Source organism: Lissotriton vulgaris, chromosome 6 (assembly GCF_964263255.1).
Source record: "Lissotriton vulgaris chromosome 6, aLisVul1.2, whole genome shotgun sequence".
NCBI classification, from domain to species: domain Eukaryota; kingdom Metazoa; phylum Chordata; class Amphibia; order Caudata; family Salamandridae; genus Lissotriton; species Lissotriton vulgaris.
The window spans coordinates 1,387,525,412-1,387,550,635 of record NC_141694.1 but is presented as its reverse complement, the minus strand read 5'-3'; the positions used below and the strand labels follow the sequence as shown (position 1 = coordinate 1,387,550,635).

General features: G+C 43.1%; 1 protein-coding gene across 1 annotated transcript in view; it reads right to left on the bottom strand.

Moving 5' to 3' along the window:
- The window catches only part of EFEMP1 (EGF-like fibulin extracellular matrix protein 1), a 582,872-nt gene that overhangs the window by 284,993 nt on the left and 272,655 nt on the right, over positions 1–25,224 (bottom strand). Inside the window, exon 5 of the mRNA XM_086927496.1 lies at positions 20,965–21,087. Coding sequence (XP_086783622.1) covers positions 20,965–21,087 — 123 coding nt within the window. The remainder of the gene's footprint in view (positions 1–20,964; positions 21,088–25,224) is intronic.

The window sequence follows — 25,224 nt, the reverse complement described above, 5'->3', positions numbered from 1 at the left end:
TGAATTCAACAGCCGCAATCTCCCAAATTAACAAATGCTCTTAACTTGACTCATCAATAGTAATATGCTGGACAGGCCTGACTTTTTATCTGCGGTGTTCTCCACCCTGGCTGCGGAGTCTCTGCACTCACAAATGTTTCCACTCACAAATGTTTCTATCAAATTGCAGTTTTGTGAATACTGAAAAAGAGTAAACTTACACAAATGTGTGGGTTTACCTTTGTGAATTAGCATCTTCATAAAAAACACATAAACAAAACATGAATTGGTTCGGGAGCAGGTAATTAAAAAACAAAGTGTGCGAGGGCCTGCAAGTGCTTTGAGGTTAACAGGCACTCTATTGTGAGATCTACTGCAGAAAGAAAAAAATTATCTCATCAAGGCAGCAGTGGAAGGATGCAACCCATTTAATCAGAACACTGTGAGACTGAAATGTTCCTGGGTGGGGTAAACACAGGACTGGACAGGAATATCAGTGAATCAAAAGCTGACTGAAGAGGAAGACAATAAAGCCATCCAGTCATGATCAAGGGCTGATCCAAAGGCCACTATATTTATTGAAACCAACAGGTTTGCCAACACACAGCCTAAGCTGCCTGTACCCAAGACCTAAATAGCAGGTGCTCTTCAATGTGAATTAGCTCACATTCAACAACAGTGCCTTGACAAGGAAGTCTCTTTATAAGGTATGAATGAGAGAACTCACCTTCCACTTGCCACAGATATTCAATCAAGGACAAGATTTAACTCTTCAAAAGTTTTAATGCAGAAACGTAATTACTCAAGTCTGAGTTCTCTGTTTTTCCTTCATTGAAGTAATTGGGGAAACATCATTGGCAAAATTTTAAAAAAGCAGGAGTCACCTTAAAATGTCCTATTCAGGGTAGACAAGCATCCTTCGGGGTTCCAGATAGGATTACTTTGGAGAGCTCATAATTTAAAAAAGCTGCTATGATTTTTGAGGGTGAGTGTGAAAAGACATTCATATGTGCAATGGCTAAACTCTCCCACCAATATTGACAGAGTGACACACTAGAGGGAAAGTCAATACTCCTTAAAAGTATTCAAGTCTTCCCTTTTAGTAGTGTGGGTTGGCACTACTTCTACTCTTTAAGGAGGTGCTGACAGTGGGGGGTGTTGTTAAGCAAGACTATTGGTTCTGTTGGGTTTTCAATTACTTTTGAATGTTCAAGAAGCAAAGAGTTAACTTGTAACATATATCATTGACTTGAGAAAAAAGAATAGCATGAACATAACACACACTACGGTTAAGAATTTAATAATATATTTTAGAAATATCAAATAGTCAAGGCTGTCGCAATTTACAAATTCAATCGCAAAAGGGGTTTTAGGTGACCATTGAGAGAAAGTGACATGTGGTGATTAGTGATATAGACAGTACACTATATACAAAACAAACAAATTACTGTGCAATTAAAAAGGGAAAAAAGAGAATTTCTGTCAGTCCTTATCATTTTTGCACATATGTTTCAGGATCCATTAATGAGTGGAACTGTGATCATGAGCTTTGTGCAGACATATGTGGTGTGTTGACGTTTCGACCCCGTAAGTTGCACAAATATTAAAGTATGTCAAGGTGGGTCTTCTTCATGACAGTAAGGGGGGATGGGCAGCCTACGGGTTTAATTGGAAAGCTAAATCAGGTGTGTGTTATGAACAGAAAACCATTTAACTGTTACGATGGAGTAAGGCTTACCAAAATGCATATATTTTAATATGTCTGCAAGTGTAAAGGGCATCTGAATCAGGGAGTGGTCTGTGTTCTCCAACAGCCAGTGATAGCCTAAGAGAGTGACAGCAGACAATTGGTCACTCATGGTGTTTTATTTATTTAATCAAATAAAGGAAAGGCTGCCTGTATCATACCTCAAAGTAATTCTTTAATATTTCTTGATTTAACGACTTCCAGCCGTCGGTTGGAGTCTGTAATGCTGGCCTGTCAGGCGATTTACTGAAAAATAGTAAATGTAGGGGTTTATCACAATGTCCAGCACTCTATAGCAATGTAGGAGCTATCTATTTCTATGTAGTATGGTAACAAAAAACAATATTCTTCTTGGATGTACACCATAAAGTTAAAATACTTCATTCAATCAATCCTGATAAGTTAGGAGTCTTCAGTGGATGAGTAGTAAATTCTTTATTTAATTCAAAAAGCTTGGATTCTGTCTTCATAAAACAATGTTGTAGCCGGTGCCTACCCGTTTCGTCCAAAGGGACTTCTTCAGGGCAGGTTAATCACTGTCTTGATTTGGGTAGGTCTTATCTGTTTCTTCTTGTAGGGAGTTAATCACTTCCTTGGTATCTTTTCAAAAATCATTGTAGCGAATATCTTATAATCTGTCAAAATGTCGTCTATCTGTTAGGGGTCCTTTGTCTGTAAAGTGTGTCCCACACTGTCTTGAAGGAAGGTCTTTACTATGTCAGCCGCTGTGGTTACGACGCCACGGAGTCCGGGAATCACGAAAAAAACAACATGTTGGATCTATAAGAATCTGACATAGTAAAGACCTTCCTTCAAGACAGTGTGGGACCTGCTGTCGCGTTCCTGGCCTCCAGCAATTTTCAGGCAACAATACAAATGTTAAGATAACTCCGGTGATCAATGTTCTTCCTAGAGAGAGATCAGAGGTTTGTCTGATGGAAGTTTTGACTCATGATAAGGTTGGGCAGAGAGTTAATATGCCTGCTGCAAATAACGTGTAGCATTCAGATCACAAAGTGCATATAATGTAAATAGGCCAGTGGGTAACTGCTTATGTCTGAGAGATCCTTTGTTACTTGCAGTTTATAAGTTATAATCCTAACATGGAACAGTGAGCTATTAACTGTCATCAAAGAGCTGCATGCAATATGCAAGGCATATTTTAGAGCACTGTGATTTTCTTCCCCAGTCTTTCATTATCCTAATGTCAGATAAGAGTTCACTTGGAAAGAAATCAACTCTGACTATTAACCCGTTAACTGCGGTGCTAATTCCTCCGCGGTGCAGGCGTTCTATTAGGTGGGCGGGCTGCATCGGCCAACGGTCGTGCGCAGTACCAGGGAGGTAGTGCTCACCGACGCGAGCACGGAACGGGTTAAAGAGAACCCCCAACCATGGTGTTACGTTTTAAATTCTTAGTTTGCGCTTTTCTAGACCAAGAACTCTTAAACTATCCTGCTTACCAATATGGATGACATGTGACTCCTACACCTTGTAGTCACCTGTCTTATGTAGCATTTCCTATACATTGATCTACACTCTAATGATTGATTGTATCTGTATACGGTGTGAGATGTAAAGTGCTATGACAACCTACAGTGGTATGAGTGGCGGTACTATAAAATTAATCAAATGCATCTGAGAGAGAGTGCTTATGGAGACTTGAAGCCACTGTTAAAGGGTGGTAGTGAGGGAATCCGTGGTGGAGGTGGTCATTAGGGGGGGCGCCAACAAACATTGTCATACTGGGAACCAGAAGGGGGTAACATTAAAATTAAAGGCCATGCAGCCTGTAAATTATCCAAAAATATGGTGTACATTCCATTAGTTTAATAATAATAAACATACAAAAAAAATACCAGAACCAACGCCTTCCGAAAAGTACTTTGTCGTGTAGACCTGTGCTGGCTCTGCTGGTCCCCCCCATTCGCACATTTTGCCACTCATGTTTTCATTTATTTTTAACTTTCCTTTCATGTTTAATGAGAAGTGTTATATTCACAAACATCAAGCGGGGTAGGTATGACCTCACCTGTCTCCACCCTGCTATTGATATATAGGTTTTGTCTTGATGACACAAGGATCAGTTTATAAATGTGCCCCAAGCTGTTAAGCAGTTTGTGCGACAAAGCTGAATTCAACAGCCGCAATCTCCCAAATTAACAAATGCTCTTAACTTGACTCATCAATAGTAATATGCTGGACAGGCCTGACTTTTTATCTGCGGTGTTCTCCACCCTGGCTGCGGAGTCTCTGCACTCACAAATGTTTCCACTCACAAATGTTTCTATCAAATTGCAGTTTTGTGAATACTGAAAAAGAGTAAACTTACACAAATGTGTGGGTTTACCTTTTTGAATTAGCATCTTCATAAAAAACACATAAACAAAACATGAATTGGTTCGGGAGCAGGTAATTAAAAAACAAAGTGTGCGAGGGCCTGCAAGTGCTTTGAGGTTAACAGGCACTCTATTGTGAGATCTACTGCAGAAAGAAAAAAATAATCTCATCAAGGCAGCAGTGGAAGGATGCAACCCATTTAATCAGAACACTGTGAGACTGAAATGTTCCTGGGTGGGGTAAACACAGGACTGGACAGGAATATCAGTGAATCAAAAGCTGACTGAAGAGGAAGACAATAAAGCCATCCAGTCATGATCAAGGGCTGATCCAAAGACCAATATATTTATTGAAACCAACAGGTTTGCCAACACACAGCCTAAGCTGCCTGTACCCAAGACCTAAAAAGCAGGTGCTCTTCAATGTGAATTAGCTCACATTCAACAACAGTGCCTTGACAAGGAAGTCTCTTTATAAGGTATGAATGAGAGAACTCACCTTCCACTTGCCACAGATATTCAATCAAGGACAAGATTTAACTCTTCAAAAGTTTTAATGCAGAAACGTAATTACTCAAGTCTGAGTTCTCTGTTTTTCCTTCATTGAAGTAATTGGGGAAACATCATTGGCAAAATTTTTAAAAAGCAGGAGTCACCTTAAAATGTCCTATTCAGGGTAGACAAACATCCTTCGGGGTTCCAGATAGGATAACTTTGGAGAGCTCATAATTTAAAAAACATGCTGCTATGCTTTTTGAGGGTGAGTGTGAAAAGACATTCATATGTGCAATGGCTAAACTCTCCCACCAATATTGACAGAGTGACACACTAGAGGGAAAGTCAATACTCCTTAAAAGTATTCAAGTCTTCCCTTTTAGTAGTGTGGGTTGGCAGTACTTCTACTCTTTAATGAGGTGCTGACAGTGGGGGGTGGTGTTAAGCAAGACTATTGGTTCTGTTGGGTTTTCAATTACTTTTGAATGTTCAAGAAGCAAAGATTTAACTTGTAACATATATCATTGACTTAAGAAAAAAGAATAGCATGAACATAACACACACTACGGTTAAGAATTTAATAATATATTTTAGAAATATCAAATAGTCAAGGCTGTCGCAATTTACAAATTCAATCGCAAAAGGGGTTTTAGGTGACCATTGAGAAAAAGGGACATGTGGTGATTAGTGATATAGACAGTACACTATATACAAAACAAACAAATTACTGTGCAATTAAAAAGGGAAAAAAGAGAATTTCTGTCAGTCCTTATTATTTTTGCACATATGCTTCAGGATCCATTAATGAGTGGAACTGTGATCATGAGCTTTGTGCAGACATATGTGGTGCGTTGACGTTTCGACCCCGTAAGTTGCACAAATATTAAAGTACCTCAAGGTGGGTCTTCTTCATGACAGTAAGGGGGGATGGGCAGCCTACGGGTTTAATTGGAAAGCTAAATCAGGTGTGTGTTATGAAACAGAAAACCATTTAACTGTTACGATGGAGTAAGGCTTACCAAAATGCATATACTTTAATATGTCTGCAAGTGTAAAGGGCATCTGAATCAGGGAGTGGTCTGTGTTCTCCAACAGCCAGTGATAGCCTAAGAGAGTGACAGCAGACAATTGGTCACTCGTGGTGTTTTAATTATTTATTCAAATAAAGGAAAGGCTGCCTGTGTCATACCTCAAAGTAATTCTTTAACCACATCGCTGCTGTGGTTATTTTTCCCCTGTGAGGAAAATTGCCAATTTGCTGGTGTCATGACGAGCTCAGCACAGCTCAACTGTGCCTCATGACGAGCTGAGCTCGTCATGAGCATGGAAGGGGTTAATATTTCTTGATTTAACGACTTCCAGCCGTCGGTTGGAGTCTGTAATGCTGGCCAGTCAGGCGATTTACTGAAAAATAGTAAATGTAGGGGTTTATCACAATGTCCAGCACTCTATAGCAATGTAGGAGCTATCTATTTCTATGTAGTATGGTAACAAAAAACAATATTCTTCTCGGATGTACACCATAAAGTTAAAATACTTCATTCAATCAATCCTGATAAGTTAGGAGTCTTCAGTGGATTAGTATTAAATTCTTTATTTAATTCAAAAAGCTTGGATTCTGTCTTCATAAAACAATGTTGTAGCCGGTGCCTACGCGTTTCGTCCAAAGGGACTTCTTCAGGGCAGGTTAATCACTGTCTTGATTTGGGTAGGTCTTATCTGTTTCTTCTTGTAGGGAGTTAATCACTTCCTTGGTATCTTTTCAAAAAACATTGTAGCGAATATCTTATAATCTGTCAAAATGTCGTCTATCTGTTAGGGGTCCTTTGTCTGTAAAGTGTGTCCCACACTGTCTTGAAGGAAGGTCTTTACTATGTCAGCCGCTGTGGTTACGACGCCACGGAGTCCGGGAATCACAGGTCATTTGTCCAGTGTCGTCCTGATTACATCAATGGCATGTTCCTGGGGGATACTCGTGTATAGAGAGGAGACGTCTAGTGTAGCTAGAAACTGTGTTGTCTTATCATAGGGTTGGTTTTCCAGCAGTTGTATTGTATGCATGGTGTCTCTTAGAAAGGAACGTGTCTCCAACACAAAAGGTTGTGGAAGGCTTTCAAAAAACTGGTTGAGGGGCTCCAGAATTGATCCACAGCCCGACACAATTGGACGACCAGGTGGATTTCGTAGGTCTTTATGAATCTTTGGTAGTGTATAAATGGTTGGTATTCTTGGCTCTGTTTTATTCAGAAAATTATATTCATTTTGTGACAGAAAGCCTTATATTAATCCTTGATGTGTGAGTGATTGAATGAGCTCAGCGATTTCTCTGGTGAGATGTTTTTTATCTTTCCGTGCAGCTCAGTTGTTGGTCGATTTCTGCGATGTAAGCCTGTGTGTTTTGAATGACCACGGCTCCACCTTTATCAGCTGATTTCACAACAATCGAGGAGTTCTTATTCAATGCATACAGGGCCTGCTTCTCGTCCTTGGTCATGTTGTACTTGATTAATTTCTTGTTGTTGAGGAGATCCATCACATCTTCCATCACAATTTTTTCATAAGCAAGAGTTTTTTCACTCATTAAGTATGCTACAGGGAGGAAGATCAAGGCGGGTCTGAATTCAATAGCCCCTGAGCCTTTGCTCTAATTTTAATTTTTTTTAAGTGATATTTTAGGTGTATTTTATGAAAAAATTGTTGAAGTTCCAGTTTGATATTGAAATTGTTGGTTGGAGTCGTTGGGATGAAAGATAAGCCTTTTGATAGCACACCATTTTCAATTTGTGTCAATACGTAATCTGAGATGTTGATGATCGGGTCTTTTGGGGTTGAGCTAATTTGTGCATCTTGTCAAAAGTTCACCCGTTCCAATGATCACTGCTTCTTCAGCAACAATGCTTCCATCTATGGCCATATCTTCCTCCAAAGGCGACGTTCATGCTTCTTCAGGGGCATCTCTGTTCAATATCAATTCTCCTATTAGGGCAACGTCTTCGTCTATGTCTGGTGGTCTTTCCAACAGTTCATCCGAGGGAAGTATGGGCCCATGTTCCATGGCAATTTCTTCAACTATTACCACTTGTAGGTCTGTCTCCTTGTGTTGATCTCACCATGGCTGTCGTTTCTCAAGAACCTCACTCTCGTGTTGCAACGCGGCCTGTTCTGTCCTCGGTTCCATCTCACCGGTCTGTCCTAGTTGGTGTCTCTGTTCATCCATATCTGAGCCCCTAAAAAAGGAACACTGCCTTGAGGGTCTTGAAAACGTTGTCCTTGTTGGTATGATCTGTTATTCGTACATGCTGTTGGTCTCTCACTGTCACTTTCTGAGCTGCTTCCAAAGGATGAATTCAAAAACTTAGCAAACCTCTGGTAACCTTGTCCTCCCAGGTTGGCCCCCGGAGCAGCCTCATTAAGCTGCTGCACCTTGTGTGCACGTTGGCTTCCAGATGACGTAGAGTGCATTCCTCATTGACACGGGCGAGCGTGCACGTCGCTGTCACTCCAGGAATGCTATTAATCACCCGCCTCGCTCCCCGGTTTCACTCTTTGAACGAATCGAGAGCTGGACGGATGCACTCTGCCAGATCACGGTAAGAACCCATTTGTGAACACTTTTAGAGGCGTGTCTTCGCGTTTTTAAGTGTCCACGGACTCGAGGTATTCACACACCCCTTCATTTACTATTTTTCAGTAAATCGCCTGACTGGCCAGCATTACAGACTCCAACCGACGGGTGGAAGTCGTTAAATCAAGAAATATTAAAGAATTACTTTGAGGTATGACACAGGCAGCCTTTCCTTTACTTTATTGAATAAATAATTAAAACACCATGAGTGACCAATTGTCTGCTGTCACTTTCTTAGGCTATCACTGGCTGTTGGAGAACACAAACAACTCCCTTTCAGATGCCCTTGACACTTGCAGACATATTAAGGAATCTGCATTTTGGTAAGCTTTACTTCATCATAACAGTTAAATGGTTTTCTGTTTCATAACACACACCTGAATTAGCTTCCCAATTAAACCAGTAGGCTGCCCATCCCCCTTCCTGTCCTGAAGGAGACCCACCTTGATACACTTTACTATTTGCACAACTTACGGGGTCGTAACGTTGACGCACCACATATGTCTGCACAACACTCATGATGACAGTTTCACTCATCAATGGATCCTGAAGCATATGTGCAAACACTATAAGGGCTGACAGAAATTCTCTTTTTTACCTTCTTAATTGCACAGTCATTTTTTTGGTTTGTATATAGTTTACTGTTAATATCACTAATCACCATATGTCACTTTTTCACAACAGTCACGGAAAACCACTTTTGCAATTGCATTTTTAAACTGAGACATCCTTGATTATTTGATATTTTTAAAATATATTATTGAATTCTTAACCTTGGTGTGTGTTATGTTCATGCTATTCTTTCTTCTTAAGTCAATGATATATGTTACAAGTGAACTCTACGCTTCTTAAACATTCAAAAGTAATTGAAAACCCAACAGAACCAATTGTTTTGCTTAACACTAATACCCAGGTTCTGAGGGATACCGGGTCGCCCCATTATTTTTTTCTAATAAGTGGGGGGTGGTGGGCAAACATCAACAAGTCAAATATGATGTGGATATAGAATCACTAACCATGGTAGCCAAGTTCGGTCTAACAGGGACATTGGAATGAGGCAGAACAAGTCTTCTCTTCATTCCACTTTACTCAGCAGGAATGACTGGCCTTTGTTGTTCCAATTCCCAGTTGCGGCTCCTCTTAATGATCTGTGGGGCTGTGCCGCCTTTGTTTTCTGGCCATTTGTTTTTATTATACCAACAGTGAATGGTAATGTATTATTCACTCTTGGTGGAATAGAAATGTCGACCTTCTTCAGTCCGGCAACAAGTCGTTATCTGATGTCTGGCACAGGCACATGAAGGCACAAGCCTTCAGAGAGAGATCCCAGGGCTGGAGAAATTCCATCTCTGGTCTTGGTGCCAGGGCCGGCTTTCGAGCTGATGGTGCCCAGTGTTTATTGTTGCCTCCCAATGATCACCCCCACCACAAATTCCCTCACTACCACCCTTTAACGGTGCCTCTCAAGTCTCCATAACAACTCTCTCTCATAAGTTTTATAGCTCTATTCATACCAGTGTAGGGTGTCAGAGCACTTTACATCATAAGACCTACATAAGACAGAGGAATACAAGGTGTAGGAGTAACATCTTATCCATACTGGTAGGCAGTATATTTTAAGAGTGCTTGGTCTGGAGAACCACAAACTCAGAATTTAAAATGTCCAACTATGGTTGAGGGTTATCCTTAATAATAAACATTGATTTCTACTTAAATGAACCCCATTCGCAACATTAGGATAATGAAAGACGGGGAAAAAACCAAAACACTCTAATCTATTCCTTGCAGTTTGTATGCCGCTCTTTGATGACCTTTATTAGCTCACTGTTCTACATTAGGATTTTAATTTATAAACTGCAAGTAACAAAAGGATCTCTCTGACACAAGCAGTAACCCACTGACCTATTTACATTAAATGCACTTTGTGATCTGCCTGGTACTTGTTCTTTGCAGCCGGCATATTAACCCTCTGCACTACCTTACGATGAGTTATAACTTCCACTAGACAAAACTCCGATCTCTCTCCAGGAAGAACATTAATCACAGGAGTCATCTTGACATTTTTATTGGTACCTGAAAATTGCAGGAGGCAAGGAATACAGCAGCAGGTGCTTTTAAAGCCATAATCTATTTGCAAACACGACCCCCCTCACCAGAAATCCGTGACCGGTACAGTGACACAGATCGCACCGCCCAAGAAACTGGCCCTGTTTGTGCCTCCCCTATTTGTGACATGCTAGGCATCACAGCTAAGGGTAGATATGGGCGCTGCATGCTTAAGCCCTACAGAACGCATGGCTATACAACAAACAACGTGTCACCACAGCCTTTCCCAATTCGTTAGAGCTGGGAAAGAGTGTGGTGAAAGGACAGCGATTAAAATCTGAAATCTGCGGCTGCACAAGTTCAAAGTTTTAGTTTCATGCCCAGTGCAGGCAGCTGAAAAGAACAATCTTCTTAAACGGGACCTGCAGCATGTAAAAAGCTTTAAAGCTTTTAAAAGTGTGTGTTTGTGTGTACGAGTTTGCCCGTAAAAAACAGCATGTGCTTGGGGTTGGTGTGTGTGTAAGTGAAAGTGAGAGAATCAGTGGTGGGAGTTAATGAGTGACAATAAGTGATGAGAAGAGTGTGTATGAGTGCAAATGAATGACAGCTAGTGGGGAAGATTAATAGAAAGTTTAGCTTTGAGGGAGTATGACACTGAGTATATCACAGTCAGTGTAACTGTGAGGAAGAATGACTCTGATTGTAGCTGTGAGGGAATATGGCAGTGATTGTTACTGTGAGGGAGAATGACTAAGTATAACTGTGAGTGAGAATGACAGTGAGTGTTACTGTGAGGGAGAATGACAGTGCATGTTACTGTGAGGGAGAATCATAGTGTAACTGTAAGGGAGAATGACAATGAGTGTTACTGAGAGGAATGACTGAGTGTAACTGTGAGGAACAATGACAGTGAGTGTAACTGTGAGGGAGAATGACTATGACCGTAACTGTGAGGGAGAATGACAGTGAGTCGTACTGTGAGAGAGAATGACAGTGAGTGCTCCTGAGTGTACCTGTGAGAGACAATGACTGTGAGTGTAACTCTGAGGAAGAATAACAGTGAGTGTTACTGTGAGGGGAAATGACAGTGAGTGTAACTGTGATGGAGAATGACAGTGAGTGTAGCTGTGAGGGAGAATGACTCTGATTGTAGCTGTGAGGGAATATGCCAGTGATTGCTACTGTGAGGGAGAATGACTAAGTATAACTGTGAGGGAGAATGACAGTGAGAGTTACTGTGACGGAGAATGACAGTGCCTGTTACTGTGAGGGACAATCAACTGTAAGGGAGAATGACAATGAGTGTTACTGAGAGGAATGACTGAGTGTAACTGTGAGGAACAATGACAGTGAGTGTAACTGTGAGGGAGAATGACTATGACCGTAACTGTGAGGGAGAATGACAGTGAGTCGTACTGTGAGAGAGAATGACAGTGAGTGCTCCTGAGTGTACCTGTGAGAGACAATGACTGTGAGTGTAACTCTGAGGAAGAATAACAGTGAGTGTTACTGTGAGGGGAAATGACAGTGAGTGTAACTGTGATGGAGAATGACGGTGAGAGCTATTGTGTGTAAGACTTAGTGAGTCACAGCCTGAGTGAGTCAGAATGAGTGAAACAAAGTGAGAATCAGTGAGACTGATTTTGTCAGAGGGAGTCTGAATAAGTGGGACTGAGTGGGAAATAGTGAAAATGATTGAGACTAGGTGAGTCCGTGAGATTGAATGAATCAGTGTAACATTAATTGACAGAGAATGAGTGAACATTAGTGTAACTAAGTGAAACTGTCTGAGAATGAGTGAGTCAGACTGTTCGAGACAGAGTGAGTCAGAGAATGAGTGAGACAGAGTGAGCAGGAATGAGTGGAACTAACTGGAAAACAGTGAGACTGAAACTGGGGAAGTCATAGTGAGACTCAGTGATAGGTTAATCAGAGAGAGATTGAATGAGTGAGAGTGAGTGGGGCTGGGTGAAAATGAATTAGATTGAGTGAGAATGAGTTTGAATAATTGAAAAGGAGTCAGACTGAGTGAGTCAAGGTGAGATCGAGTGAGAGTTAGTGAGTCAGAGAGGGACTAAATGAGCCCCCTCAAACCCACTGAGAAGTCAGGCTCACACACTGGAATTCGAGCCAAATATTACACCCCCCCCCCCGCTTTTAAAGGACAACTGTCAACATTACCAGTACCTCTACTTTATAAGGATACCACGTGGTGAGTGATACCTGAGGTCTCTGCCTCCACACTGGGCTTGAAGCAAGCAGGGATTCCCTAGATATGTAAGACATGAAGCAAGCAGTGACTCCTTGGATATTTAAAACATTAAGCTAGAAGGCATTCCTTGACTATTTAAGATAAGGGCTCAATCTTCACAGTGCTGAGTTGAGAAATTAAACTGCCCTTCCCAGAGACATCAATTCACATGTTAGTATGTCGCTTCAGATCAAACCCAGACATGGAGTTATGTATTAAAGCTTCGTTTTTAAAATTATGATCAGCAGAACGATTTTACCAACATAATTACAGATTTGCAAATTATATTGAACAATTTGGCATGCCTTTAAATGTTTCTAGTAATCAAAGCTCCTACTTGCGAGATTTTAAAATTAAAACTATATTTAATAATGCAGAATTTTAGTGATACAGAACCTGTTGGCAACTCTGTGTTACTTAATGCAAACAAGGGAGATCAAAGCAGCTCACAAACATAAAAGGGAGAAATGGAATTTCTCTTCAAGTGTGTTTAAAAGTAGTTAAAGTCTAATAGAGACAGTGAACCAACATGGCAGTAGGAGTAGCAGCAACATAATTAAAGCAATTTACAATCACTTACACCATGATTGTTTTATGAACAGATAAGTGTTCCTTATGTCCTGATGTATTACTTGATTGCTGACAATTGACATTTAGGATCAATTAGTCAAATGAGGTAATTCTAGAATACACCGGGAAGGATAGATGGAATTCTTACAAGCCCATTGAAGTTTTTCTCAAAATGCATGGAATATATATTATGGGAAGGGACGTGAAATATATCTGATGGGGGTAGTAAATATTCCGTTCAGAACGTCATTTTACAGCAAAAAGATATTCCCTCAAAGCATGCTGCGCCACAGTAAAACTCATCTGCAGTGATATCTCAATTTCAAGTAAATAAACATAAAGCGCAAACCTCTATTTCGTTTAGGGAACCTAGGTATATAGGGGCTTGTCTCAACTGCATTTTGTAGAATATTTAGTGATATTACAATAGTATTAATAACATACTACAAATGCTATACACAAAAATATGCTTGAGACTCCTCTTCTATCTTTTTCTGTGAGGATATTTCCACTCTGATCCAGAGTCTCTGCACGCATAAGTATATATTTTAGTAGTAATTGCAGCCAGGTCAGAGAGGAGTGGTTGGAAAATAGGGAAAACATACAAAGAAATGGAAGGGGGTTTAAGGAGGAATGTGCACCCACCCACAAACGAGTAAGCCCATTCCTAATCACAAACTTTACTTCTTAAGTTGCTACAGCCAAAAAAAGAACCAAAATAATAATGTACTCCAGCTTAGAGCTGGAGTAAGTTCAGCACCACAGGAGCATAGCCTTAGCCAACCAGAACTATTAAAACCCTAAAACAATTTTACAAGATGACCTTTAGAAATGTGGGAAAAGGGAGTCAAATCAAGGGCACCCTAGATAAATGAAAAACACTGCATTATAACTTGTTAACCAGAGAAGCAAAGCGGCTAAGCAGAGATGCGGGGTGCTTCTGTGACACCTCCAGCCTGGCTACAACACAGACACATTGAGGCTTCCTTCCTGAGATGGTTTTCTTTCACTGAAGGTTTAGTGGCTGATCACAGCTGGGGATGTGTGAGGATCACAGGCTGGGGAGCTGGACTCTGCTGTGGGCAGCAAAGTGGCCAGGTCGGGGTGGAAGAGGGCTCATTGCAGAGTCCACCCACCGGGGTTCAGTGGATCTCTTTCTTCTTGGGAGTCACCACTCTGGCAGCTTTACACCCACGGGTGTCACTTGAGCCAAGGCAGCTTAGTGGACCTCCAAGTCATACTCAGGCAATTGGGAGCTGGATCTCTGGCACACTAGAAGTTTCCAGTGCTCCAGACGTGTTGCCCCCAGGCACCCCAACTGACAGTTTCTCTTTCTCCTAATCTTGTCATATTATCTTTCCCTCTTGACAGGGGGGAGAGGTTGCCATTTTGGGCCAGTTGATGAGATTTATAATACAGGCAACTGAGTAGAAGAAACAATAAAAGGACTTTACCAGGGTCTGCTCACGAGAATGTTGGTATAAGAAGAGGTCTTACCCTAGGACCGGTAGTCATTCATTTTGTACATACAATGAGAAGGAAGCATTGTCTTCAAGAAATGATAGAAAGACTACCTTCCTATCTGCACATGGGGAGTGCAGAAATAGAAAGAGGACTTTTGTAGGCCTCTCAGGGGCTGAGATATGAAAAGAGATTTTCGCAAACAGAGGTAAAGAGACCCAGGTTGAGATATATTAATTCTACCTTCAAGCCCAGAGCCCTGGGCTGGTTTCTAAAAATATTTTACTGGCATAAATAGAGCCCTGAGAGAGAGAGAGAGAGAGAGAGAGAGAGAGAGAGAGAGAGAGAGAGAGAGAGAGAGAGAGAGAGAGAGAGAAATATAATACTCAAAGCTGGAATAACTGCTCTCACACCTTGTGGAAGGGAGCCCCCAACTCAATGGCAAATTTAAGGCTCATAATCATCCATACAATGACCACTATGAAATCAACACTTAATGTACAAGCTGTGACTAGATGTGCTCACCAGAAGATTGCGCTCGGAAGAGTAAACCATAACACCTAGAACAGCAATGAGCAGGAGAGAATAACAGGGGATGTGGGAAGCCTCCTATGATCTAGTTTGAAGCCTCACAAGTTTGTGACTAGGACGCACCAAACTTGGGGGACTTTCTTGTGGGAAGCTTCTTCCACCCTAGCTCAGACCTCCCAAGTTTGACTGGGTGAGACTGAACTGTTGTTGCCGCTTGCGACATGCACCCCAGACCATAACCATGAGTGGGCAAAACCACTTAACCTCCGACAAAAGGCTATCCAGTTTGTGGCCCGAACTCCTTCAAAATAACTAGGCAACTAAACCTCTCAAAAATGCACAGGCTGCTAGAAGACCTGCTTGAAACACTCATCTCCAACACAAACACCCACATAAGGAAAGGATTCCTGAAACCAGACTTTATTTTATTTTCATACACTGCACAACCTTCAGGAAAGAATCACTGAATGTGCACCTAGATGTAATGATCTCCAAAAACGTATCCCATTGGCTCAAACTATCAATCCCCCCACCTTCTTTAAGGTGGTGGCAGTAATATCAATCTATAGGAATTGCAATATACTCATGCATACATCAGACCAGAATCTGGAAATCATTGATAGGGTCTTTCAAACTCTGAAAGCCCACACAACATCTGAAGAATGTGCGATCACTTGCAACAAGACCCATAAAACCACCCAATTCCCCTGGAGCCTTGACACTCCTCTCCATTGCCACACACCACTTTCACTCGACCACACCATTCCACTCCATGCCCTACCAGCACCACTACACCCATTACAAACATGAGACAGGCTCTGCCCCCCTTAGGCAAACCAAAACCCCCCAGGCACCCCTCTGCACTGAACCATTGTTTACTGACTTAACTCAGCACTGGCCTACACATCACAATGAGATCTTGCTTTACAGAACACCAGGAAGTAACTCAGGCCTCTCAGAGTGGGTCTCCCACACAATCCCTAATGGCGCTTCACCTAGTGACTGTAAGGTGGCATTCCACCAGGCTCCGCTCTACACATAAGCCATATGTCCTAGACTCATCTGCACACCTAACAACATCAGAGGGGCAGAAACCCATTTAGCACCCTTCCTGATTGAAGGCAGCCACATCCCACCTCAGAAAACACCTCTATCAGCACATGAAGGTCAAATGTCCACACACCAAGGGGTCGATTAGGATCGCGGACGGACTTGCGTCCGTCTGCGACCCCAGAGCAGGAGGGAACCTCCGCATGGCATGCGGAGTTCCCTCCTGTGCAATTAGGATGTGACCGCCACACTGGCGGTCACATCCTCTATTTTTAACATTGCGGCGGGTGCAGCTTCAAGCTGCACCCGCGGCAATGTTAAAAATGCACGCATTGCATTTGCATGCAGAAAGAGGCAGGCAGCGCGCGGTGCCTGCTGCTTTCTGCATGCAAATGCAAGGGGGTACCACAGGTACCCCCCATGTGCACCTCCCACCCCCTTCACCTAGGGGGCCCGCAACAGGCCCCCGCAGTGAAGTTCCGTATGCTTTTCCACGGCGGAAAACCCGCCGCGGAAAAGCATAACTCACTGGCCAGCCTAATATGGTGGACGGTGTCTGGAAGACACCGTCACCATATTAGAGCTTTTCCGCCGCGGTTGTAATCCGACCGCGGCGGAAAAGCTGCGGACGGAAACCAGGACCCACCAGCCATCCTAATGTGGCGGTGGGTCTTTGGTCAGTCCGCTGCGGTTTTTCCGCATCCTCAGGGCCGGTGGTGGCTCCCGCCGCCCCGAGGATGCGGAAAAACCGCAATCATAATGACCCCCCAAGAGTAGTATACCCAATTAAACATCAGTTGGGACAACCTAAGGAGGCAACTGATTGGAAGGGCAATAACTTCAAGCACAATTATATTTCACACTGACACCACTGTTTTAATAGACTAGAGCACACAATTGATAAGTTCAGTCAGGCGCTAGGACTCAACTTGACAAACCTCAACGTGGTAGTCCAAACTATTCATGATATGAATATGCGCTTACATCATGTGTCATTCCCCTCACTGAAAAGACACCCCACCCACACAATTAAGATCTCCCATTCAACTGTGGGTAGCCATACTAGTACCAATCAGTACCCAATGACCTAAGAGAATAGAAAAATCAGCTGTCCGTGTCTGACACTGAAGTCCTGCTTCATTCCTATCACGAAGTCTCACAGATCCTCACATTGCAGACTTATGGCATACTTCAAATCACTGACTATAAACTACCAGAACATGATTTAGATCCCGCTAATACTACACCAAACCACCATGCCTAGAAGGTCAGTGAAGGGTCTAAAATGCATGTTCCACAATGCAGTTCAGCAGCAAAACATGTCACAGATCTTGCTGAAGCTAACCTATATCATGCAACAGACATGATACTTTTGACTAAGACTTGACTAAATCGTTCCTGTCCTCTTGTTGGATGTGCTAGTACTCCTTAAGTTCACCATCATAATGCTAGATCATACACAAAGGCAAGGTGGTGGGATTGCACTCATCCTCCAATTTCCTTGCAGATAAAGCCCTTCCTAGTGGATATTCTGTCCTTCTGCAAATTAATGGGTGTCAAAATTGTCACAGTTGCAGATCTGTAGCTAAACTACACTTCTTTTACCACCCTTCAGAAGACAACCAGCTGTTCATCGAACAAGGAACAATCACTGTGCACCCTCTGCTGCACTGAGCACAATCTTTCAGGGAGACTTCAACCTCCACTAGAATGATGAGAATGATATACAAGATTTCATTGATCGTCACAGATCAAAACTTTGGCAGGTCTGCACAGAACTGACACACACCAAACTAGCGATGCTTGCTCTAATCATATCCAAGGAAGAAGCTCTGAGTATCATCTCTATAAACCCATCTGACTGGACAGACCATCATTCCATCATCTCCCACATCACAGAACGTGCACAGAAAACAAGACGCAAGAGATTCAAAACCAAATACTGGATCAGAGATGCCAGAAGCATGAGCAGGGATGATCTTTCTTCTCTTTGTTTGGGAAGCCTCATAACCCCAGGGTAATTATGGTGCAGACAAGAACTAACTGACCACAAAAACCAAACAATGACTGACATAATGGAGGATAAACTGAACAGTTGGTTTTTGTTCCTCAAAAGGGACAAAAACAAACTAATACAGTTGTGGTACAATTAGAACCTAAACAAAGAAAGGAGGATACTCAGACTTGTAGAGTGGAGCTGTAAAGGCTCTGCTTTGCATCTACAATAGCTTCAGGTACTAAGAAACACCTACACATTTCAAATGAAATGCCAAAGGAGCATTTATCAGGTCAATTCTAGATAATGGTGAAAACTGCCCAGGCAATATGTTTGAAATTGCCAAACAACAAACCGCGACCAACAATTCTACCTCAAACAGAAATGCCTCATCAGAGAACTGTGATGCTTTTCCACCCTTCTTCCAGGAGAAATTAAGGAAGAGGATTACGATCATTGTAAAGGCTCAAATATGCAACCATCCCATTAAGACCAAAAAAGGAGGATACATGGAGATAATTCTAAACCCTGCGAAGATAAAATCCATAGGATCATGATGTCAATTAAATCAACCTTGCATTTCAACAACCCTATCCCCTCAGCAATCTTGAAAAACCTAAGTCATCTCTTCTCTGCCTCTGAACAAAGATTGTAAATTCACCACAAACCCATGGCACAATCCCAGACTGCTTGAAAACTGGGCAAGGACATCTTCTACAGTCCTTACAACCCTAAATAATGTGTGCCTTGTGTCAAACCCTTTTCCTTATGAAATTTCTGGAAAAATGTTTACAGCCAACTCTGGCAGTGCATAGTACAGTCTAGCTTGCTCAACAAGTTCCAGTCGGGTTTCATGCCAGGTCACAGCACTTAAACAACCATCATGCATAATATCTCAAAATCCTGATGACACATTCAAAATCATGGATCAGAACTACTTCTGCCTGCTCATCCTTCTTGATCTTTCTTCAGCATTTAATACAGTCAATCACAAAAGGCTTTTATAGTTCTTAGAACACAAAATGGAGATGTCAGGAAATATGCTAAAATGGTTCACCTAATTTCTCCATATTATATCATAATGAAACAAAATGGGTGGCGAACTATCGGTCATGATCTCAGTTAGACCTGAAGTACTTCAAGGATCCACCATATCCCCACATTGTTCAAAGTCTATTTGGAATCAATTTCAGAGATCCTCAAATATGTGGCATTTTGTGTAAGACATGTACACAGATGACACTCAACTACAATTAAAGATTTTTTCCCTGGTGGATATCATAAGACTCAACAACAATCTAAGGAAAACCCAAAACTGTCTGGCACAAAAACACCTCAAACTAAACGCCCTGAAAACTGAATTCTTACCCATAACTTGACCCCCTGCTCCTCGTTCACAGAAAAATGGATTGTCCACCAAGATGCTTGAATCAAAGAAAACCCTCGGGATAACCCTGGATAAAAACTTTAACATACAAGCACATCAGTGCTGCCACACACAGTGCATCTATCTAACTAAACTTTCTCAAGAAGGTAAAAACAGTCATTGCCCACCAGAATTCAAGATCACAGTGTAGTACCTAGTCATATCTAGGGGCAGGTGGAATTTGTGGTGTTACAGGAAAACTACTCAAGATTCCCTGGAATTTCACCAATGGGCAGAAAATGTGTTTTTTTAACTGTAATTTAGTGCCGGTAGCATGAGCAGCGATGAAAATCAGCAGGAACGGCACCATGCATTTGTTTTGCTTCTACTCGATTAGGAAATCTACTTGAGCACCAGCAAATCTACTGAAAAGGCAGCCTTCGCTGACCGGGTCCCCTCAACGTTTGCTGGTGTTATAGAATGGTGTGGAATGTTCTGTGGCGACTGGAGATCGCACCAGGGGCTGGCAAATCATGCTCAGAAGCTTGCATTTGGAGCCTCACATTGTTCCTGTGAGGCTTGAATGGCATAATAATTCTGCCACACACTGATTGGAAGAATTTTGCAGGAACTCTGTGTTACAAGCATAATGCGGAGTTACCCAAATCCCACCAATTCTGCGAGCTGAATTATAATTCCGCACAGGCCTAGTCATATCCAAACTTGACTATGATAGTGCTATTTTAATGGGTTTGACAAAAGCAAGAACAGAACCACTCAAAACAAACCCTTGATGCAGCAGAGAGACAGATTACAGGAATGAGACAATTCAGCCGTATCACACCCTCTCTCATGTCTCACTACTAGCTCCCATTCAAAGCCAGTTTCCAGCTGAAGATAGCATGTATGACGCAAAAAGTCTTTCACTACAATAGACCCAGGTACCTTTCACAAAAGCTTACGATCTCCGGTGATAGCGACTTACCTCAATGTTTTCCTTTGTTTGTTTTTTTACTATGTCCAGCATTCTAATACCCCTGAGTATTGTTTGTGCTTTATAAAACTCTCTAAATAAATACATTAAAAGGACCAGGGAACGACCTTAGTGAAGACATAACATATGTGAAGACATAACATATGTTTAAGCTCACCCTAAAATCGACTAATTAAACTATAGAAGATACTTTCTCACCATAAGTCAATAAGTCAATGCATTCTTTATTTGAACGCATTTCATACATTTGTGATGCCAACAAAGGCGAGATGAGAACATTGGCTAAACAAGACCAATATGCTTTTCTAATGCTTCGTATAACACCAAGTCCTTTAACTAAAGAAAAACTTGCCACTATATGATAATTTATGTTTTTGTAGATTCCATGTATTATGATGCAGTTTTAACATTTATTCCCCACTTATATTACAGTACTATCTCCAAGATCAAGGACCTACTACATCATAAGAGGAAAGGGGAGTTTATCAGCACAGTATAAGTGTGCCGCACTTACCAATACACTGTTCACCTCGCTTTTGATATCCTTGGGGGCACTGGCAGCTGAAGGACCCTCTGACATTGAAGCATACCTGCTCAGGTCTACAATTATGGCTTCCTGTTGCGCACTCGTCTATATCTTTAAATGAAAAGAAAGAGAAATCAGATTTGAGACCACCATTTTGACATCCAAATATAAGTAACTAACTAGTAAACAAACATTTATGTGCATAATTTACTTTATGGTCAGGCTTTCCGCTCCATTGTATACTCATGGGCATCAGCTGATGATAACCAGCTGGACCTGGAGGTGAGGATCTTGCACTTAATTATTGTCCATGTTTGAAGGTCTTGCATTTCCATAATGTACACTAAGCATTAGAAATCCAATCTGTAGTTATTTTATGAACATAGCAGTTTTATTTCATAGCTGTAGTTGGCCGAGCTGTGCTGTGCCGTCCGCAAGCCACTTCTCACATACATGTACCTTTTGCTCAGATTGCTGCATCCTTCTGATCTAAATTCTTACCCACTATGAGTACTCACTGGCTAGCTGCTGTGATCAGGAGTAGAGGCTCTGGAGATTTCGGATTGTAGTTTCTGATCATTTCTGGTTTCTATTTTGTGAACCCTTAAAGTCAGAGGCCTCAACCCACAAAATCAGTTTGAAAAGGAGATTTTGGATTTGAAACAATATTCATGTTCTTATTTTGTGTACTCATGGTCCATAAACCTCTACACAATACCACTATGCTATACTGCCTAAGATGACTGTGTGGGCCACATTAAATATTAAGTCTTTGATGCTGCAAGGACACAGTATGCCCTCCCTCCACATGCCTCCCCTAAGACATTCATCCCTCACATTGAACAATTTGTAGTTTGGCAGAATAAACACATGGTACATGTTCAAAGAGTGTCATGGATGAAACTGGCACAAGTAATACAAAAGATAGGAGCCATCATTTAATGTCCTGCTAGCGGCCAGGCCTACAAGGCCCTCCTCAGTTAGAGAATGTTCTCCCTGCGAGATTCGATTTACAAGAGGATCATTTTAAAAGTAATTACAATTAACACTTCCAATAAGTCAGCATATGAAAGGTGTAACCATGAATTCAACTTAACAATAAATTTAGACTAAATCAACTATTGAAAGGAGGAGTTCATATGAAAAACATATGAATTTAAATTCAATGTAATATTTATCTAAAATACACAGATGCGTTCAATCGCGTCTGCAAAGGGGCACATTTTTAGAACTTGGCACATATATGTCTAATGGATGAAGAGTCTTATCATGTCCAGTAATATGTGCCACGTATGAACTAATTCACTTTTGCATACAGTATTTCTTTAACAATTATCCATTTCTTTTGCTTCCTTGTTTGTTGATAATTTAATGATTTCTGCGTAAAGAGCAAGAAGTGGAATGCACATCAACGTTTCAGTCTCTGGCTTAATAAATAAGCAAGACCATCTTCAGGACAGCATGATATGACCAACCCTGTGCACGGCTAGTAACCTGAACTTGCTGCAGTGGCTTCCTCCCAATTGATTTGTTATATTGGATCAAGTGATTTAACTACTAAACAAATTGTGTGGCCCATGCAACAGTGATATTCATGCCTGTTTAATGCACAATTTCCTTTTTTTATGCCTTTTTATCGACCTTTTCTAGCACCTCTGCATTCCCATACGATTGTTCTGGATGCCCTTAATTATTAGGGTGCTAATATAATATATCAGTCATGCAACTAATACCATTTACAAAGTTTGTGAACTTCGTACAATTATGTGATTACAATGGAGGGCCAAAGGTTACTATTACAGTTGGTTGCATTTAGCAATGTAATTATTGATCAAAAAGGGTTTTTACCGGGCAGGCAAATGCTGGACTTGGTTTATTCCTTAATAGGTTTGGTTGATCTGGCAACAACATTAGGGGCCCCCCTTTCTATTATTACGGTTGATGCTGCAAAAGCCTTTGACTAAGTTAACTGGCACTATCTAAATAATACTTGAAAGGCTTTTGGTTTTGAAGTCCTTAAAAAAATATATAATTCTCCCCAGACCCAGATCTTGGTTAATGGTAACCTCACTGCAGCAGTAACAATACAGCGTGGTACAAGGCAGGGGTGCCCATTGTCCCCCATCCTCTTTGATTTGTACATTGAGCCCCTGGCTTCAGCTGCCACGCCTGCAAGTTCACCTGCATCCAGACCTGTCCCGCACCAACACCCGCCAAGCCGAACACCAGCAGCAACCACCTGAAGTGCATCCTCCTCAACTCCCGCTCCGTCCACAGACACGCCATCGAACTCTGGAACCTCCTCGACACCACAGATCCTGACGTCGCCTTCCTCACGGAAACCTGGATGAACGACTCCTCAGCGCCCGACATCGCCATCGCCATCCCAGAGGGCTACAAGTTCACCCGAAGAGACCGCGACAACCAGACTGGAGGAGGCATCGCCATCATCTACAGGGACACCATCCGCGTCAAGACCAACACCGACGACACCCTGACAACCGCCGAACACCTGCACTTCCAGATCCACACGGACCCCAAAACCACCCTCAGAGGCACCCTGATCTACGGACCCCTGGGACCACGCACACAATTCAGCGAGGACATCGCCGACTTCATCAGCCCGCATGCCCTCCCCTCCGCTGACTACATCCTCCTGGGGGACATCAACTTCCACCTGGAGAACAACAACGACCGCAACACCATCACCCTGCTCGACAACCTCGCCAACCTCGGTCTCAAGCAGCTGGTGTCCACCTCCACCCACCTCGCCGGACACACACTCGACGCCGTCTTCTCATCCAGCAAAGACATCGCCTTCAGCCACGCCACCGGACTCCACTGGACGGACCACAGCTGCGTCCACTTCACCTTCAAAAGAACGACGACCCACCAGCCCCAGCAACAGGTTGCTCGAAGAAGCTGGAACAAGATCACAGCCGACCAGCTCGCCGCTTCCCTGAGCCAGCACCCTCCCGCCAGCTCAGCGAACCCGAGCCAGGCCGCCGACAACCTCACGAAGTGGATCAGCAACTGCGCGGACGAACTCGCCCCACTGAGGACCCCGCCCAGCAGACCCGGCAGCAAGAAGGCCCCATGGTTCACCGACGAACTCAAGAGCTCCAAGAAGAACTGCCGAGCCCTCGAGAAAGCCTGGAGAAGGGAACCAACACCGGACAACATGACCACCCTCAAGCTTGCCACCCGGAAGCACCACCAACTGATCCGCGCCACCAAGAAAACTGCATTCAAGGACCGGCTGGACAACAACGCACACAACTGCAAGGAACTCTTCAACATCGTGAAAGAGCTCTCCAACCCCACGCCGGAAACAACGACATCACCCCATCGCAAGACCTCTGCAACTCCCTCGCCTCCTACTTCCACAACAAGATCGCGGACATACACAACAGCTTCAGCACTCAACCAACGCACGCCACGACCGAACCACCGCCCCCCACCACCACCCTCCACGCCTGGACTCCGATCAGCACCGAAGACACCGTCCGCATGATGAACTCCATCCACTCCGGATCTCCAACCGACCCCTGCCCTCACCACGTCTTCAATAAGGCCGACGCTGTCATCGCACCCAACCTGCGGGACATCATCAACACCTCCTTCGACACCACCACCTTCCCGGAGAGCTGGAAGCACGCCGAACTCAGCGCCCTACTCAAGAAACCTACAGCGGACCCCACCGAACTCAAGAATTACCGCCCCATCTCGCTCCTCCCGTTTCCAGCCAAAGTCATTGAGAAGACCGTCAACAAACAGCTGGCCGCCTTCCTCGAGACAAATGGATCCCTCGACCGCTCACAGTCTGGCTTCCGAGCCAACCACAGCACCGAGACCGCCCTCATCGCTGCCACCGATGACATCTGAGCCCTGATGGACAACGGAGAAACAGCGGCCCTCATCCTCCTAGACCTCTCCGCGGCATTCGACACTGTCTGCCACCGCACCCTAGTGCAGCGCCTCAGCAACGTCGGAATCCAGGAGAAGGCACTGGAATGGATCATCTCCTTCCTCGACGGAAGAACACAGAGAGTCCGTCTACCACCGTACAAGTCAGAGGCCACCGAAGTCATCTGCGGCGTCCCTCAAGGATCCTGGCTGAGCCCCACCCTCTTCCACGTCTACATGAGCCCCCTCGCGGCCATCGCACGCCAACACAACCTCAACATCATCTCCTACGCTGACGACACCCAGATGATCCTCTCCCTGACCAACGACCCCGCCACCGCC